Source organism: Marmota marmota, unplaced genomic scaffold (genome assembly GCF_001458135.2).
Source record: "Marmota marmota marmota unplaced genomic scaffold, marMar, whole genome shotgun sequence".
In the NCBI taxonomy this organism is placed as follows: domain Eukaryota; kingdom Metazoa; phylum Chordata; class Mammalia; order Rodentia; family Sciuridae; genus Marmota; species Marmota marmota.
In genome coordinates, this window is record NW_025999949.1 from 12,169,421 (window position 1) to 12,189,632 (window position 20,212).

Genomic DNA, 20,212 nt, shown 5'->3' on the forward strand with positions numbered 1-20,212 from the left:
CAATAATTAAAAAAGAGGAGATCCGGGAAATGGATTTACACATCTTACAATGGACTTACACATCTTAAGTTAATAACCATATATTCCTACTGTATTCTCCAGGTTATATTGGTTGGTATAAGTTGACTCCAATAAAACTCATTTTTTTCTTGGCACAGAAACCAAATCATATGTTGAAAACTATAAAGACCACACTGAGTTGTGGTAAATCAAATGATGTACTATTATTAGCTGGTAGGTCTTTCAGAAGAGAAGCATCAAGAAATTTGAAGGTGCAACTCATAATCAGGAATGGTATTTTCTAGGAAATAAGGTGACACAGCATCTTGCTTAAAAGGAAAATCATTTTGGCTAAAATTTTAGTGAAAAATTAAGTTTACATAACATCAAATATACTATATTCATGAGATAATGCCTGCTTAGGACACAGCCTATCACTTGGTAAGAACCAAATAAATTTAGGCAATTATTGTATTCTTGTTGTTTTCATTTTTCAAACAGAAAAGCTTTGGAAATCAGTAGACCTATTTATATCTCTGCACAATTTCTATTCTAGGCAGCCTTTCTTTTATTAATTCTGTGACTTTATGCTGGTTACTTAATTTTTCATTCAGATCTTTCATTAGCAAAATGGCAATACTAATAGTTACCTTATGGACTTCTTATGAAAATTAGCAATAATATATGGAAAGCACCTAGCAGAATGTCCAGCATATTAAATTTTCAGTATATGGCGGCTATCACTATTATAGTGAATATTACATAAAGTCACTGTCTGAAACAATTCCACTAAAATGCATTTTGTATAATTTGCTTTCAGGGGGTCATTAATTAGAATTGAGCATTATTATTCATTATGTCAGCCCCATCTTGATATTTTAAGGAATAACAATAATGGCAATAAAGAGAAAGACAAAAACATTTCTTCAAAAGAAAAAAAATGGGACATTTGAGGTAAAGTACCTCAACATTCATACCTTTCCTTTTTTTTCTCCTTTCATTACACAGAACTTTAGTTTGCAAAGTTCTTTTTTTTTTTTTTCCTTTGCAATACTGGGGACAAAGCTTTTTATGAATGTTATTTTGATCATGAAAGACAGAAGACAGCATTTTATAAAAGAAGACTAGCTTGTTCTCATATTGGAAGTCAGTTAGATAGGGGAAACCATTTTTTTTTTCTTTTCAAGAACACTAAAAATAAAGTAAGTAAAACCTAAATGATAAATATGACTTTACAGAAATACATGAAAAGCTTGAACTGTCAAATTTATAAAATAAACAACTTGTTGAAAAACTCACTTTTGACTTACAGATGGAGCATAACAAAAGTAACAAATGAATTAGTAGAATTTAAACAAAACTGGGTGAAAAAGTAATCTATTCCAAGTTTAGGCATACATCATCACTTAAAATAAGTGTTATATAATGAATTATCTACCTGGCTTACCTATCAAAAAATATTAAATGACTTGGCTAATATTTCACTCATGAGAGTTCACTTTGAAATGGGAATTGATAAGTAAGACTGAGTGAAGGTCATAATAAGGCAACTTAAGTCTGACTTAATGTAAACATGAAGCATTCTAGAAAAGGTGAGTCAGAATGAAACCAGCACTTTAGCAAACATTTTATTACATTCAGAGGAATTTAAGGTATTGATCAATTTTTAACATGAATTCTATATTTCCAAATTTTCAAGTTGTTTTAAGGTTTGGGTAAAATCACAGATATGGGGTTTAAGCATTCATTAGGCTTCTGGCATTTAAGCATTTAAGATCTGGCATTGTGTTTTATTATAAAATCTGAAGTATAAACATAAATGAAAATAAATCCACTATTATAAAATCTAAAATGTGAAACAAGATATGATATGGAAGCAAATATTACTAAACATCTATTTTTTTCAGGCATTATGTGATCTGTACATTATTTATTGTCTCCAATTCTTTAACATACATAATAGTAACAGTGATATTAATTTTTAGGATTGTGCTATACAAAATTGTTAATACTTAATATTTTTACCAATAATTTCATATGAATTAACATAATATATGCCAGTAACTGGAATAAATTATATACATACAGTATCTCATTTTAGCCCCTCAACAATCCATTCATGCTGTTTATCAGCTGAGGAAAGTGAAGACCAAAGGATAACTTGTCCAAAGTCAACTGGAAAAAAAGTGCTAAGCATATATTTGATCTACTTTATCCCTAAGCTATTCTATTTATGTTGAACATAACCCAAAAGCAAGTTGCAAAAGTCAAATGAAAAGAATGATAATATATGTTTGTATAGTCACATGCATCCACATAAATCTACATTCATATTTATGTAGTTATGCATAAGTCTGTCACCCACATATTTTCTAAACAGATTTCATGCACAAATGCTGACATCTTTTCTTCTGACAATATTTTCACTTCGAAATGCCTCCTAAATTTTGTAAGAACTTAACACTTCATATAAAATTATCTTATGGATATTTATAGTCCATCAATGAATAGTCTCTTCTTTATGACTTATTTAGGCAGTATACAAAATAATAAAAATTTAGGCAGAGATTCATGAAGAAAGAACACAATTCATTCATTTATCTTTTGATCTTAATGGTTATTTACTGGCTCCAGAATTATGATCATCAATCAAGTAAAAATGCTATTGTTTCAGTATTAGGCTGTAACTATAAACTACCAGCATCAATGATCAATTCATCAGAAAAAAAAGATAAAAAGAGTTATTAAAGAAATAAATAGCCCCACAAAAAGTTGAATTGTATACCCTACTTTCTAATTGGCTGTGCTGTGATCACATTCAGTTCTGCTGGCTATGGGTCACTAAGGAGAAACTAACTAGATACCATCTAACTGGCTGACAAATACTGAGACTAAAGAACTCAAATGTTTTATAGTAAATTCTCTATTTCTATACCAATATGTTTTAATGATTTGGAAGACAATAACATTTGACATACCATTGCTCTTGGAATATCAGCTTTGAGTCTAAAAATTCATTACTTCATTTTAAAAAGATCATGTTGTATAGCAGTGTAATGGACATGGCATATATTCATCTTCAAATTTTCATATAACTGGTAAATTTAGTAGATTATTGGTTCAGTGAAATACAGCATTTGTATAAAGGTTATTTGAGGCAGAATGTGTGTTTTTTTTTTTTTATTAAACTACAGTTACACTCAATAAAGGGATGTAACCAGGTAAATGAACATTTTCTTATTTAAGATGGAATATAATCAATTTGGGATAAAGGAAATAAAGAAACACCTTTGTAAAACCCTCTCAATGTCCTTTCAAAAAGTTAATGTTATGAAGGTAGAACCAAGAACAATTCTATATAAAGAACTTAAATTGAGACTCCATAAATTATACCACAGGAGTAGAAGCTATGAACTTAATGAACTGGAATAGTCAGTTAAAATGCTAAGATTCCAGAATAGATACACTTTTGAAACAAGATTATAAATGAATGAGTTATGTGATCCAAAGCATAAAGACACTGGATGTTAATTTTAGAAAAATTCACAGCAGGTTGAATAGATTAAACATTTTTCACAGAAAAAGTCTATTGATGTCTCCAAATTACATGCAATAAAATATGAACAGCTGGTTCTATTTTATTGGTTTCCATGCAAAAAATTATTATTTTCCACTGGGTAATTACTGACTGATTTATTATCTATATCCATGTGCTCATATTTTAATATCTCTATATACATAGAAGAGGTCATCCTTTGCAAGTTAATGTATTTGGAATGCTGAAGTGACAATGTGTCAAATTTTAATATCTTTCAATCACTGGTTAAAAATGTATTGCATTCATGGTTTTTTTTTTTTTTTTTTTCTCTAGGACAAGTTAAACAGCATCAAATAAAAGAGAAACACTTAGATAATACCAACCATGATAACTGAGCACAAAAAAGCCACTTGTTGTGAAATCACTGTGGAATTTGATTAGGATCTGATTTGAAGTGCTGTAGACTGATTCCAAGGCAGTGTTTCCGCTGAACTGCCCAATTTGAGGTGAATTTTGGTCAGGTCCATCCCTAATAGGAGAATGGAGAAGGAGGTGAGATTAAGATTAGTTTTTTGGAGAGTTTTAAACTAAGCTCAATGAAAGTATTTTTTATACTTATATTACTATTTTAACAATAAAGATGAAACTGATAAAATAATCAATAAGCAACAAAACATTGGCATATTTTATTACTATATAGGTGATAACATATTTTAGAATGTAGAATATAAAAACAGATCAGTCTTCTACCTCAGTGAAATACACCTATATTCATTGTGATCAATACATGGTGTTTGGTTTTTGACCAAAAGATTTTCTTAAATGCTTCAGAATTGCCACCCTTTCATTTTCTTCAGCAACAATCTCAAAAGTCACAGATGGTTAGATTTAGAATTCAGACAGTAGTTTTGTTTGTCAATGAGTCAGAAATCTCTTCACTTTTAAATGAAGTTTTAATTGATAGAATAATAATATGCAATTATACTATTTTATAATAAATTGTTATGATGGTAATTAAATAGCTATATTAAATAATTGTGATTTGAATATAGATTCTTGAACTTTATCAGTTTTTGTAAACAAAGAACCTTTTAAAACTAACTCTGTTAATTGTCTGTTTTAGCACATTAATAATGATAACTTTAAATCTCTTTAATCTATGAAGCTTTTGTTCTACAATATTTAGCTAACTCATGAGGCAGATAAGCCAAAGTCTACTTCTATTGTTTTCTCATTTTGCAAAAACACATACTGTCACCTTCATTTACTCACACCAACTTAAATATCAGATGGGAATTTGTAACAGAGGATTGTGATATATTTTCATCCTACCTCGTTTTGCTCTTAATATAGTTGAATCAATCAATAACAATGGTCCTTGCTTACCATACAGTAATGAAATCATAGATTGGTTCTGTTTGAAGGACAGTAAAATTGATGTAGATTCCATTCCCAGGGGGTACTCTTACGAGCCAGAAGCAATCTTGAAAGTTTGGATATTCATCTGGATACCCAGGAGAATAAATAGTGCCATTCATTGCAGTTATATTCCCACCACAAAGAGCTATGGAAAAAGACATAAAATCAAATGTTAAAAAATAACAATAAACAGAAAATGAAGAAAACAACAAATATATAGTATTTCTTATGTAGTATAAGTTACGTCTGTTTTGTGTTTTTTACTTTACAGTATATAAAATGAAGTTGGCAAAATGGAAAACAATATAGTACAACTTTGTTTCTCAACATGAGGTGTGCTATATGTTTGCTATCATTAATCATCACAAAATTGGTAATTTATATTTTCTGTTCTTTTTTTAATACTTTATATCAATGCAAACTCTTTGATATTTTTATATCATATCATGTATATGTATAATGCCTTACAAGAGGTTCAAGGCCTTTACATTTAAAACATTTTTTTATGGGAAGGAACTCAAATTTAGTAGTGGTATCTGGGCTATTAGCTTATAATAATGACTATTAAATACATCCACATGCACAACTCCATACACACAAAAGAAAATTTCTAAAGTGTTAGTTGATTTTATTTTCATTCCAATGGGGAAGGTTAAGACCCCTGTCAATACTGATAAAACCAGTTATTTATTAAGGAGCTTTAGGTTTGGTTTTCTTTGATTAATTCTTCAACTGAAAAGGAGACTATGTATGTAGCATACTATTGGAAGAAGAAGACAAGGAAAAATGTCAATGCAAGAATTACTGAACACAAATGTTTATCACGAAAAGATAGCTTCAATTTAGAAACATACCTTCACACCTTGGAAGTTGATGATTCCAGTTACGACTGACTCCATGAAGGCATGTGAGAGCTGAATTTCCAATTAGTGTGTATCCTGGGAAGCATTCAAATGAAATGGTTTGACCCACAGTAAAATCATTGCCAATCACAAAACCATTTCGAAATGGGCGTGGATCAGGACAGCTTTGCAATTGATAAGCTAGAAAAAATAATGAAGACATTATCTTTTCTGAATTTCAGAGACCATAGATGAATAGTATTAGCAACTTATGAATATATGTGATGCTGCTTATAGTTAGTTATAAATAGTAATTATTATTTATAATAAATGCTGTTAAAGACAGTGATAAGAATTTCTTCTAATAGCTGTAATTTTCATATTTAAAGGTTAGTACAATTTATAAAAAATGAATCAGTTTCTTCACCCATTTGTGCTATCTAAATTATAAACCTGAATGAAAATGTAAACTCCTCCTAGAGTCATAATTTTAATCAAACATATTCTGATTTTCTTCATTAGAATGCAATCGCTTCTTGGTTATGTTGCATGAACAGAGAATAAAATAAGTGTAGGTATAAGTCAAATTCTGAGCCTTCTTAAAATTTTTAGAATTTTTTTCTAAAAATAGACCTCAATATCCCTCTGTTAGATTTCTTCAGAGACTCATTTAGTAAAATAAAGTTCTAGGAAAAATTTTCCTCTAGTAGAAACTAAACTTTGTATATCTATTGTTGTGATTTTTGGTACTGAGGCATAACTGTTTATTTGTTCATACTCCTCTTGTTTTATATTCTATATGAGATAAGAGTTGCTATTTTGTTGTTGTTGTTTATCACTGTATCCTAAAGCCTTGCTCATTTCCTTTCACACAGTATGTACTTGATAAACACTGCTGAATGAATTTAAACTTATGAACATGTTATATACTCATGTAAGTGTTTATGACTTTACTATTTAGAAGTTGAAATTTATATTCTAATTAATAGAATTTAAGTGGCTGACAACCAGAAATTATTTTGCTGTAGACCATTAAAATTATATATTCTTCAAATAAAAATTACATTTGAATATGAATAAGTTATCCCATTGTTTATTAAAATATAACTACAATATTTATAACTAGAGGTTTTAGAATGAATAAAATCTTTAAAAATATTAGGTGCTTTTATTCTTAATCTGTCTCTCACTTTAAGTAATGATCCATACACTAAAATATGTCAGACCCAATGTAAGGCCAATACATATAATTTTATCATTGGGGGTTGGGACATATTATTCTATTAAATAATCCCTTTAAATTTTCAATGATATTTAAATAAGCATTTTAATAGAAAGGGACTCAGACAAATGTATGATCCTACAAAAATTCATACAATGTTCTTGTTTGTATTCTTTCCAGCTTAATAAAGAAAGTGTAGGAACCAGATTTTAAATGTTCAAAACAAAAGTTCTCATCCTAGTATTACATACAACATAGGACTTAATAAACCTAATATTTCTAGTAATATCACTAATTTTACAATCACGTTTTTCATTAGAAGGGAATACTTAATTGTATACTATGCATTTTTATAAAATTCAGAATGCTCTAAAAGTCTACACAATATCAATCAAAAAATAAATTAGTAAGTTATATAGATTCATATATAACTATACACATAACATCAACTTCTTTAAAATTCCATTAAAGAAAATAGTTTTAAATTTTATGTGATTCATAAATTGTATCTAGTCATTGTCATAAACAATGGTTTATGTCAATAATGTTAATGTCAATAACAGTAGAACAATGTTTTCTCTTTTATACTTCTATTATGTCAATAATGATTTTTTTTCAAGGAAAAACTGACAAATAAAAAGTTTAAATTCTAGTTTCACATCATTTGAATAACATTACTTTGAGTGGCAGAAGCAAAATGAGGGTAGGAAAAAGAAAATGAAGCCAATATAAGTGAACAGCAGAGCTTGGCATAGGATGGTTAAATTTCTAGAGGGCATTACAACTATGATTTTGAGCCTTCATGCAACAAAGAAAAAGAGTAAATCTTAGTTATCCTATTCTGTTTAAAATGATTATTATTATTTTTTTAATATTGGTAATTCCATACTAAGAGGTGGTAGAGATGACTCCTAGTGTTCTTATGTTCTAGGCACTTCAGATACATCAATGAATAATACCAAGTCCTTGTTCTCAGGGAGCTTACATTCAAAAGTATCACAAGCTCATAAAGTCCTTTAATAATCAGGCAGATATGCAACAAAATTTCAAGATGCTTTGATTAATTACAGTTGCTAAAGCTACATTGTGTAGAATTTCATCATAACTTTAAATATTTAATTTGAACAGAATTTACTTTTAAGATCAGAAACAATAGCATAATAAAATTGCTAAAATGTACTGCATAATTGTTAATAATACGCATCATGGTATATGCCTTACATGTATTCTATAATACAAAATTAAACATGACATATTTGGAAGGTATGATAACTAGTTATATTATGAAATGAGGGTCAAGACTGATGCTACATTAGATTGAATAGAGACCATCAGCATTTTAGCTTAGCTCTGCCTCAGTGCAAGCCTACATTCAAAAGGGATAAAAATCTTGCTCAAGATCATGCAGCAGCTTTATATGAGACAGTTCTAAGGTAATATGACTATCAAGGTATTTATTTTTTTATTTTCATTGCAATAGAGCAAATCAAGGAATGTGGTTTTATTCTTTCACAAAGTAAAGAAAAAATTTAATGTACAAGAATAATTCTATATCTTTTCAAAATGTTCAATTTGATATAAAAGCAAAGATAAATCTTTGATTTCCAGTTTGCCTTGCTTAATTTTCCTGCCTTGCTTAACATGTAACTGTGTATTAACTTAAGGTGAACTCAATCTTTTTTCCCTGGCTATGATTTTCTAAGGCCTCAGAAAGACATCATTTTCCTGTACAGTTCCCTGAGAGCTGCATTATTTAAAAAATCTTCCTTATTGAAGTTTGCCTTGGTTTAAGTCCCTTTCCCTTCTGAGACAGAATTCAGAAAATACTTATATTTGGTTAACGATTTTAAATTGCAAATAGAGCTTAAATAAGTTTTCATTTTTCTTCATTCCTCTCACCTTGATATATAATGTGAAACCCTTGTTTGTTTTGTGAATAGTCACTATGAAAGTACAAGCTGGTTTCATGGGTTGTGCTGAATAAGGAAGATGGTATTTGAGGACCACTAAGCCTGCCAATTACAGTACTAGTTTCTGAGGATCCACTTCTTACTTCCAAGTAATCATGTATAGTTTCTGTGGAAAAATTTACAAACTGGAGGTGTACACCTGGAAAAGAAAAAGAAATATCTAATATTACTTTACTTTTAACCACATTTGACATAAACACACACATACACATGCAGACTCTTATATCAGTATACTTGGATATGCTTCCATCTAGTTGTAGAGGCACACTTTCAAGGTCTGAGCCTTTAGTTTGCTATCTACCCAGAATAATTAGCTTTTCTATGTTTCTTCAATGAGTACCCACTCATTCTAGTCTTCTGGGATTTAATGAACAAATCTACCCTCAATTAATCCCCTCATTATATTCATTAACAGGCTCATGGGATTTGAAAATGCTGTATCGTAATATATTAGTAATGCAAGATTAAGAAAAATTTCCTAAATGCTCCATATAATTGTAATATTCAATATTGGAAATGATATCATTAGAATTAGAAAGGTATAATATCTAAATGTGTGTTTATATCTAGCATTAGGATACATTTACTATTTGGAAATTTCTAAATCTAATTTATTTACAGAGAAAATGTGTGAACTCAAGAGATTACCAGAAAATAATTTAGCTATGTACTATTTGCTCATGGTAATAAGAGTTACACAAACAATTATACATGAAATATATGTTGAATGTATCATTGCTATACAGATCTAACACAGGTTATCCATTTAGATCTACCATATATTCCCAAAATTCCACACTGGGATATATCCAAAGGAATTGAAATCAGTATGTCAAAGAGATATCTGTATAACATGTTCATTGGTTGCAGCATTTTTCATAATAGCCAAGATAAGGAATATACTGTCTAGCAATAGATGAATGGATAAAGATCATTATATATAGATATATATATACATACATATATATACACACACATATATGAGATATATATGTATATGTATTTAGATGTATATGTATATATATATGTATATGCATATATACATATATAGAGACATATAAATATATAGACATAAATATATGGACATATAAATATATATAATGAATAAAGATTATACATATAATGAATTTAGCCTTCAAAATTGAAGAAATAATTATCACTTATGACACATGAATGAACGTGGAAACATTTGTTAAGTGAAATAAGCCAGTAATGAAAACAAAAGTCACATGATCCCACTTTTATGTGGAATCTAAAAGAGGTAAACTTATAGAAGCAGATATTAGGTTGCTGTTCCTGGAGAGTGAAGGGAAGTAGGTATTAGGATACACTAAGTCAAAATGTTTAAAATTTCAATTGGATAGGGGAAAAAATGTTCAAGAGATCTATTATACAATGTGGTGACTATAATTAATAAATAAAAATGTATTTTCCAAATTGCTAAGAATAGATTTTAAATGTACAAAAAAATGATAAGAATGTGAGGTAATTCATATTAACAAATTTAGCCCTTCTATAGTGTACACATATTTTAAAATGTCTTGTTGTACATAAATACGTACAATATTTTTGTTAAAATAACTAATAAGATAGGTAGGGTTGTAGCTCAGTGGTAGAGCACTTTCCTAGCATGTGTGAGGCTCTGAATTCAATCCTCAGCACCATATATAAAGAAAGAAAGAAAGATGTTGTATCTATCTACAAACAAAAAAAAATTAAAAATATCATAAAGGTGATTAAGAATTTTAAAGCAAAAAAAAATCAATAAGAGTGCTCATGTATAATGTTATAATTTACCGTGAACATACTTTATATACAGAGTTATGAAAAACTGTGCTGTGGATAATTATGAATGTAATGCATTCCACTATTGTCATGTATGAAAGAAAAAATAACAAATAAGAAAAAAGAGAAAATACCCATATACTTTCAATTAACCAAGTATACAAGTGAAATACATTTGGCTTAAGCAACAATTATTCAAATTTTATCCCTCAATTTATATAATTATAGGTACTCTTAAGCTAAATTGTATTTTGTGAATACTTTGTAAATCTTTTCAAACACTGATACTTTTTAAAAGAATGAATTAGTGACTACTGAAAAATCTCTTATAATTTAATAATATGCATACCAAAACCTATGGGCAACTTGATTGTCCATGTGCAATCTAAACTGCTGGGGTAGTTTCCAGGAAATCCAGGACTGAGGATCACACCACTGAAATCTGACATAGCACCACCACATTGAGCTGCAAAACAATAAAGGTTCCATGTAAGCCAGAGTTGTGGAATAATTTGCTATATTAAAAGCATATTGGATCATTTTAGGTTGTCATCAAGTCTCTGAGTTAAAACTGATATAAATTTGAATATTGTCAACAGTCATTTGCCATTTACCAGTAACCAAATATAATCAATTGGCAATGCATTTTCTAAAATAGCATAAAAGTCATCATATTTCTCTCCTTGGAAATAAGTACAAGTTAAAATAATTTTTGCATGACAAATAACTGCTCATGTGCATTAAATACAATCAAACAAAGAACATATCCCCTTTTCCACAGCCAGCAGTTCATTCCTTTTTTTTTAAGTTCTTCTAGTAATGTTTTGAGTCATTCCAAATATGATATAATTTAGAATAAAATCAAGCCAACTACTTCAGCTTTAAGTGCCATACTCAAGAGAGAATAATTTTCAAGAATTTCCTTCCTTTTCCTTTTTTTGTAAGAAAGGTCAGTAAAGAATTTTAAGGAAAATATCAGTTTCTAATATGTGAGATATTTACATATCAAACATGATACATGTTTTTATTTTATCCTAAAAGAATGAAGAGAAAGAATAGTGAGGTATAAAAAAACCCAAAAGGATGTTATATATTAAAAACAGCAGAATTTATAAGCATGCTTGTTTCAGAATCCCTATATATGGGCTGTTGATAGGCTAAGCAAAAATTACAATTATAGAATGTTAAGTTTTTTGTTATGTTTTTACATAGATATTTCACACATATTAAATGCTAATTACATTTGAAGTGATCAATCTTTCCTCTACAGGCATATTTTAATCTCATTGAAGAAAGTCTATAAACGTGCATCTGTTAATTGTTAAATAAAGAATCAAATGTCATGACTACATATCAAGTCCAAAAGTAACCTATAGAGAACAGTTATTTACAATTTCATTCATTTATTTCTTGTTAAGAACAAAAAAAGTTACTGAAACTTCAAGTTATATATCACAAAGACAATAGAAATTTTATCAATGTTCTGTACAATATTCAATAACCAGTTTGGCAGCTGTCTTTTACTATTTGAACTGAAGAAATAATGCCTCAAGCAGATTTTACTAGGGAGATACATAAAATCTTAGTGTAACATGCATGACCTTTCTTTCAAATTTTGAATTATCATGAAACTCTGCATAATTCTCTATCCATTAAAATCTCAGTTCATTCATCCTTAAACCAAAAGAATTTTCACTTATATATACTATTAACGTTTACCAATTCATTATTCTAAAATTCAACTGTCCACATACATTCATCACAAAACCTGATAATTAAGAGAGTAATTTTGTCAATCAAAACTATTTTGCCAACACAAGGAGATTTTCCAGTTGAATATGTCATGCAGCATTTGAAGGGACTGTGCATTCTTTAAAAAAAATCAAGCTACGGGCTGGGGTTAGAGCTCAGTGGTAGAGTGCTCACTGGTGAGGCACTGGGTTTGATCCTCAGCACCACATAAAAATAAAATAAAGTTATTGAGTCCACATGTGACTAAAAAATAAATTTTTTAAAAAAAAATCAGTTAATTCTAAATCCGATTTCATTTATATTCTTGTTTTATGTACCAAATCCCTAGTGTATTGGGCTTGAATCTCTGAATACTGTAGACCTATTTGAAGACTATCCTGATTGTCACAAATTCTAGTGCCTAAAAACACTCTTAAACTGATTATCTTAAAAAAATGAAAGTTCTCCAGAGACAAACCAGAAACAATTATTATGACTAATTATGATTGAAATGAGTGTGGTTCCTTGAAAATGCTGTGCTCTTTGTATTTTCCATCATTAGTGCAGAGGTCTTTGTATTTACATTTCAAGACTAGGTAAGCTTGAATTCATTTTTAATTTTAAATCTATTCTATACAATGTGTAGACAGTGCCCTGTTTTCTGCATTTAGAAGTATACACAATAAAAATCTGTTAACTCTGTGATTTTTATAATTATAATGTAACTCTATCCTATCCTTAAAACATTTAAAATAAACCCTTTATGTGCAAAAAAAAATCTGAAAAAATTGAATTTGCAGTTTGCTTTGCTTCGTTCTTAATTTTTAATAAAAGACAAGAGCAATTTTTTTTTATTTTTCACTCTCACAATTCCAAATCATCGTCCTTCTAATTCTATTTCCCCACTCTCTAGATATGATGCTAAAATCCTGTTCTCTGCACTGGCCACCCACCTGAAAATAAAATTTCAAAATCAGAGAGGGAAAAAGGAAAGAGAATTAAGAGTAAACAAATAACAAAAAAAGTAAGAAACTGAAATGATAACCCATGAAAAACACATTAAATAAATACCCAAACAAAACCATTTTTGTGCCTAGATCATTTCTTGTATCATTTCTATTTCATCAATGTGAGCAATTTCACAGGTTCCTATTCCACGAAAGACATTTCCATGTATGTACCTGTGGCTTCCATTCCATGAATGACAATTCCATGTATGTTATCAGTGGCTTCCAAGTAGGCTCCTTTATAGGCCCGTTATATTCTTTTTGTTAAGGACATGACCATACCTTAGTTCTCTAAGATAAAATCATTTGATTCTTCTCTCTACTTTGTATCTAATATCTAAAATAGCTTATGAATTTTCTTTTGTTCCTCCAAAATATCTGGCAGATTGCTTATTTTCTGGTTCACAAATCTGTAACTTTCTTATCTGATGACTAGAGTTTTAACATTGTTTGAATCAGCCTCCTGTCTTCAGTATCTCTTTTCAATATGGCCGTGGTTTCGTTGCAAGTATTTTACATTATCTGCTAAATTGTTCAACATTCAGAAAATGTAAATACATAAATATATAAAAATTAGAAATAGTGTGGTGGTACATGCCTGGAATCCTTGCGAGGACTGAGGATCACAGTCTCAAGCAATTCTGTGAGTTCCACCCTCAAAATAAAAAATAAAGAGGGGCTGGGAATGTGGCTCAAGCGGTAGCGCGCTCGCCTGGCATGCGTGCCACCCGGGTTCAAACCTCAGCACTACATACAAACAAAGATGTTGTGTCCACCGAAAACTAAAAAAAATAAATATTAAAAAAAATAATAAAAAAAATAAAGAAGACTGGGGGTGTCTTTCATTGGTAAAGAATTCCCACATCCAATCCCCACTAGCAAATAAATACATAAGTGAAAATAGAAACAATAGAAAAGAAAGAAAAATGCCCTCTAATTTCACCACTCATATTTACATCCCTTTTTCTCTGCATAAATAAATGTGTGTCTAAATTGGTATAATGAAAATAGGATCGTACTGTGAATTGCTTTAAGCCTTTTTATATTTAATTATATACTGCAGGTATTGTCCTTATCAAATATTCTATTATAATGATTATTTCTCTTTTAGAAACATCTATTCCATATTACTGGACCCTAAATAATAGGTATTTTTCATTTTAATAGCTACAACTCTTGAGTGCTTTGTGTATTCCAGGTTCAGTGCTAAATACTTTAAACACATTCTCTCCTATAGCTTTCATAGTTACCTATGAGGCAAACATTGTTGCCTCATTTAACAGGTGAAAAAACAGATACTTGAAGAATACTACAAAACTCTTTTACCTAGTGTTGAAATCAGAAAATAGCAATATTGGACATCAAAGTCTGTTGAGTATTCCATATGGTTTCATATAATTTAATCCAAATAATAAAACTTTCTAGTTTGATTTTATGAAATATAACTTCTATTCATTATTTGCCTTTTAATCATACACAATGAAATGCAGATTTCATAAAAATGTAGTAAAATTTTATCTAAAAATCACAAAATTTTAAGAAAAATAATTGATTCTAGGTATCTATCAGAATGGAAACAATAACAGAATACTAGAATGTTACTTAAATTGCTACAAACTTCTTTTTTTAATATTTATTTTTTAGCAGTAGTTGGACACAATACATTTATTTTATTTGTTTATTTTTATGTGGTGCTAAGGATGGAGCCCAGGGCCTCACATGTGTTAGGCAAGCACTCTACCGCTGAGCCACAATTTCAGCCCTACTACAAACTTCTAAAAGTAGTTTGACAATAGTTATTAAAGTTTTTAAACAATTATATGAAATGATATAATTAATCTAGGTAAAATTCTAAGCAAACAAATAGATATATATAAAAGCATCTGAAAAACACTTATTTAGTATTATGTTTGAAAGTAGAAAAAAATGAGACTCTAATACAAGTTAGATAATTATAGGCTCAGCTCTAGGAAGTTATTTTGAAAATATGTTATGGAATTAGAAATTTGTATAAGTTAATATTAAGAAAGAAAACATAAATATGCATATGTTGTAGCAACCCAAATCTTTATATTGTACATTTTACAATATTATCTATCAGATGCCTATTTGAGAATCATAGTAGATGATGGGGTATAGTAATGAACAAAAAACTGAACTCATGTTTCTCATATCATAAAAATAAACATAATTTATTTTGTTCTTTGTACTTCTATAATATCAATTTTTATACTCAATACATACACACAAGACTTATTTACATAGTATACTAACATTTGCAATCAACATCAACTTTGCATATAAATGTTCACAATAAGGAACTATATTTGTATGTGTAGTTTTTCAATTGGCACAGTATACATTTATAAATTACATATAATACCTAAAAATAATACCTTTAAAAATATCACCCATCCTAAGTCTGAGGGCTTTCCATATCTTTGCCATTTAAAAATAATTACTCTTAATATAATTTTCTAATACTTTCCACATAGAATTATGTACAATGTCATAGCTATTATAGACTAAATTTGTATGGTGAAGTCCTAACTAGCCCCTGTGTGACTTTATTTGGAAACAGGGCCTTTAGGGAGGTAATTAATGTTGAATGAGGCCAATTCTATTGGACTGGCTCAACTTAACAGGAAGAGACATCAACAGTGTCGAAGAAGGAAAACCATGAGAAGACTCAGGAGGAGGTAGCCATAAGTAGTGCAAATTCTTTTGCTTGTGTCTTTTTACAACCCAGAAAGGGATATCTTCTTTTTCCATGTATCTTAATTATGCTTAATTATAAAATTCTATGTAAAACTATAGGAGATATTGAAGATAGGAGGCTGATTCAAACAATGTTAAAACTCTAGTCATCAGATAAGAAAGTTACAGATTTGTGAACCAGAAAATAAGCAATCTGCCAGATATTTTGGAGGAACAAAAGAAAATTATTTTCCAATAATTTCAGTTACTTTTCTACCTTTTCTGAAATTCTATAGTGTAATCAATGGCAACATTTAACACTAACTATTCTGTTTTAAATTAATTTCACTTATTTCTACCATGCCAAATGGTAAATGAATATTTTGAAGGTAGGAATCCGTACATCACATTCTTTTTTCAAATTCTGTAGAGCCCAGAATATTAATGGTTGCACATAGCTACCAAAAATGAGGAAAAGGCAAAAAAGTAAAGGATGGACAGAAATAATAAATAAAAAATTTGGAAGGACAATTAATTTAGATCAAAAAATTAGGGTTAGTCAGGCACAGTACCCCATGCTTCCAATTCCAGTGGCTCGGGAGGCTGAGACAGAAGGATAGTGAGTTCAAAGCCAGCCTCAGTATCAGCAAGGCGCTAAGGAACTCAGTGAGACCCTGTCTTTAAATAAAATACAAAATAGGACTGTTGGTGTGGCTCAGTGGTTGAGTGTGCCTGAGTTCAATCCCCAGTATCCCCTCCTCACATGGAAGCTCTCCTTTCAAAGGACCCAGGTTCCCTTTTGATATACTCTTTATATTGCCTGTCACCACTGAATACATCTCAGCGGTATCATGTGCCCTTTGGAAGATTCTTCAGGTTTCTTATCTTTCTGGCTCAATTGTAAGCAATAAGGTATTTACTTATTTTTGACATATTATAGGTATTTTTATCATGGCACTCTGAGTAAACCCTGTAAGGGTAATTAAAACATACAAATTCTCTCAGTTTCTACAGTTTTAACTCATCTGTTGAAACAGAAATTTAGGGTTAAAAATTGCAAGAGTTTAAAACCTTTAAAATAATGAAATGCTTATTTCAAAATATCTTTTTCAAAAAGTAAGAAGAGGCAAATTATGTGTTTGAACATGATATACAGAGTATGTACTTTTTTTTTTTTAATTTTAATATTTATTTTTTTTTAGTATTCGGCGGACACAACATCTTTGTTTGTATGTGGTGCTGAGGATCGAACCCGGGCTGCACGCATGCCAGGCGAGCACGCTACCGCTTGAGCCACATCCCCAGCCCCCAGAGTATGTACTTAAAATTATATGAAGCTTATAAATCATATATATTCTTTTAACTTACCCAAACAAATTGGGATTGGATAATTCCATCTTCTTACTGGTCCAGGCATACATGTAATGTGAGAGTGACCCTATATAAATAAGACAATGTGACTCAGTATACATTTATAAAAAGTCCAAATTAAATGCATTATAGTGATTGATTATTATGAAAATAAATGTGTAGATATATATTATCATTTTTACATATATTTCAACTTTTATTGGAAACATCATTATGATTTAAAGTAAGAAAGGTAATTATGTGTATTAGTGATAAAATGTAAAAAATAACTGCATGATCTTGGTAGAAAAAAATTAAGACTTCATATCACACTAAAAGGTGGCTTTAATATTTTTCTATAAAAAGATATTCTACTAAGTCATTGCAATGATTACACAACTGAAAGGGCCCTATATACATAGTGGTTTACAATAAGCTGCTAATAATATTCAAGGTGAGATATGCTAAAGAATTACTGTAAGAATCTTCTCTAAAAATATTAAACAGGTCAAAGTATATTAAATTTTATTTGAAAATATAAAGTCTAAAATAATCCAATTATACTTCTAAATCTGACTACACTTCTGAGAATAATTATTTGTGATACTATCTTAAAGAATAAAAATTATTAATTTGTAATTTTGTATTGCCTAAGAAATTTGTTTACTTAAATTATGAAATAGTTTCTCATTTCCATTTTTAAGAATAATTTCTTAATAGATCTAGTCTTTACAGGGACTTTTATGATACAATAAACATGAGACCCTCCAAAAATCCTTACAAAGAGGATCAGTACATGTATACAAAAGCATATCAGCAAAATGTATTTGGAGTAGTTTTTTGCTAATTTGAAGATTTATTATCATGGAAGTTTCATTTAATACTTTAAGTAGTACTTCATTTCACTTTCAAATTCTAGGTATCAGGAGTTTAATTCTCACTATCCTATCTAAATAGAGACAGAAGTAAAGATAAATGTTGATTAATAACTCACTTCTGGATCACTTCCAAAAGAGCAAACACAAAACAAAACAAATTTAGTATATTCTAGCACTTTTTTTCATGCATGTATTTTACTAATAAATTGAACACTCTAACTTAAGGCTAAATTAAGCAACTCAGGATCAAGATTGTTGTAAAGCCTGTGGATTATCAATCATTAATCTGTTAAACTATTCTGAAAGAATAATGAAAAGCAAAACTACAATTTAAAACAGATTTACCTGAAGAGAATAGCCTTGATCACACTGGAAGGATACCACATCACCAACCATATATCTGTCTCCAATCTTAATTCCACTGCTAGGAGTTTGTGGCTCAGGACAGGAGTCCAAACCAATTGCTAAGAACATAATGATAATAATCTAAATAACCTTCAAAAGCAGAAGACATTATGCAAAATTTGCCAAAATTGGGTATTGATGTTATATCAAAGTAGATTTCACATTGATAACTTTCTGTACTAACAAGATTCAACTTAAATGTACATTTGAAGTCCATTATAAAACTATATCTTTTGAATTGTTATAACACCAACCATTAAATAGCCCTGCGATTACATTTACGTTTGTTTCTAACTCCAGGCCTAATAGTATGCTACTGAAAAAATAAAAATTCCTGATAATAAAATAAAAATTTCTAAAATAAAATTGCCAAATGGGAAAGGAAAATAATTTATTGTGAGAATAAAATGAAATAAAGCTAAGGACTATAGCATATCCCTGTGGCCCCAGTTACTTGGGAGGCAGAAACATATTGGTCACTCAATTCAGAATTTCAAGACCCCCTTCTCAAAATCAAGTAATCAACAATAAAAAAAAAAGATTTAAAAAAAGACAATTATTATTTTTTTCTTATTTATTGTTTTACTTTTCAGGGGACACAACATCTTTATTTGTATGAGGTGCTGAGGATTGAACCCAGGACTGCGCGCATGCCAGGCGAGCCCGCTACCGCTTGAGCCACATCCCTAGCCCAAGACAATTATTTTTAAAAGGGAGTTGGGAGTATAATTTGCCTAGCATATGTGAGATTTTGAGTTCCACAAGGAAGAGAAAGAGTTATGTTTTGAAGCTAATCTGATGTACAGTTATATGAGTTAGAAAAACTTTTCACCATTCAAAAATATATTAATTAATTAATATATAAAATACAGTATATATATTTTATATATTAATTAATATATTAATATATACAATATAATATATATCTTAATATATCAAGATATATTAAGATATATATTATTATATACCTATGCATTTCATTAAAATACATTAAAAACTCAGTCCTATGATAAATCCAAAAGTATGACAATGCCTTATATATTCCATTACTCCTTGATCAAGTTATTTTTCTGGTCTCATAGTGCTAATTAATCAGATTATCTGGTAAGTCATAGCAGTGGTATGTTGATGACCTTCTTCATTTTTTATTTTATCTCAGCAATTGTTTATGGGCACTAAAGAAAGTAAAGCTGAACTATCTGAAAATCCTGTAGCTTAAATTATATATCCACCTTTTATTTACATTAATAAAACTCTGAGTGGTTAAATATTAACAAATACTATCCCTTTTTAAGGATTAATTTTCATTTAAGTGATAAAATCAACAGGATATTTATAGAATTAACAAGAGAAAGATTTTTTAAAAAA

At 29.5% G+C, this 20,212-nt stretch overlaps 1 protein-coding gene across 6 annotated transcripts in view; it reads right to left on the minus strand.

Annotated features, from left to right (window-relative positions):
• Positions 1 to 20,212, minus strand: part of Csmd3 (CUB and Sushi multiple domains 3) — a 1,105,037-nt gene that overhangs the window by 82,187 nt on the left and 1,002,638 nt on the right. For all 6 annotated transcript variants that reach the window (XM_048802035.1, XM_048802036.1, XM_048802034.1 and 3 more), the window contains 7 exons: positions 18,785 to 18,903; positions 17,580 to 17,649; positions 11,126 to 11,242; positions 8,921 to 9,130; positions 5,812 to 6,000; positions 4,925 to 5,102; positions 3,922 to 4,067 (listed from right to left, as the gene is read on the minus strand). In XM_048802035.1, the coding sequence (XP_048657992.1) occupies positions 3,922 to 4,067; positions 4,925 to 5,102; positions 5,812 to 6,000; positions 8,921 to 9,130; positions 11,126 to 11,242; positions 17,580 to 17,649; positions 18,785 to 18,903 (1,029 nt within the window). The remainder of the gene's footprint in view (positions 1 to 3,921; positions 4,068 to 4,924; positions 5,103 to 5,811; positions 6,001 to 8,920; positions 9,131 to 11,125; positions 11,243 to 17,579; positions 17,650 to 18,784; positions 18,904 to 20,212) is intronic.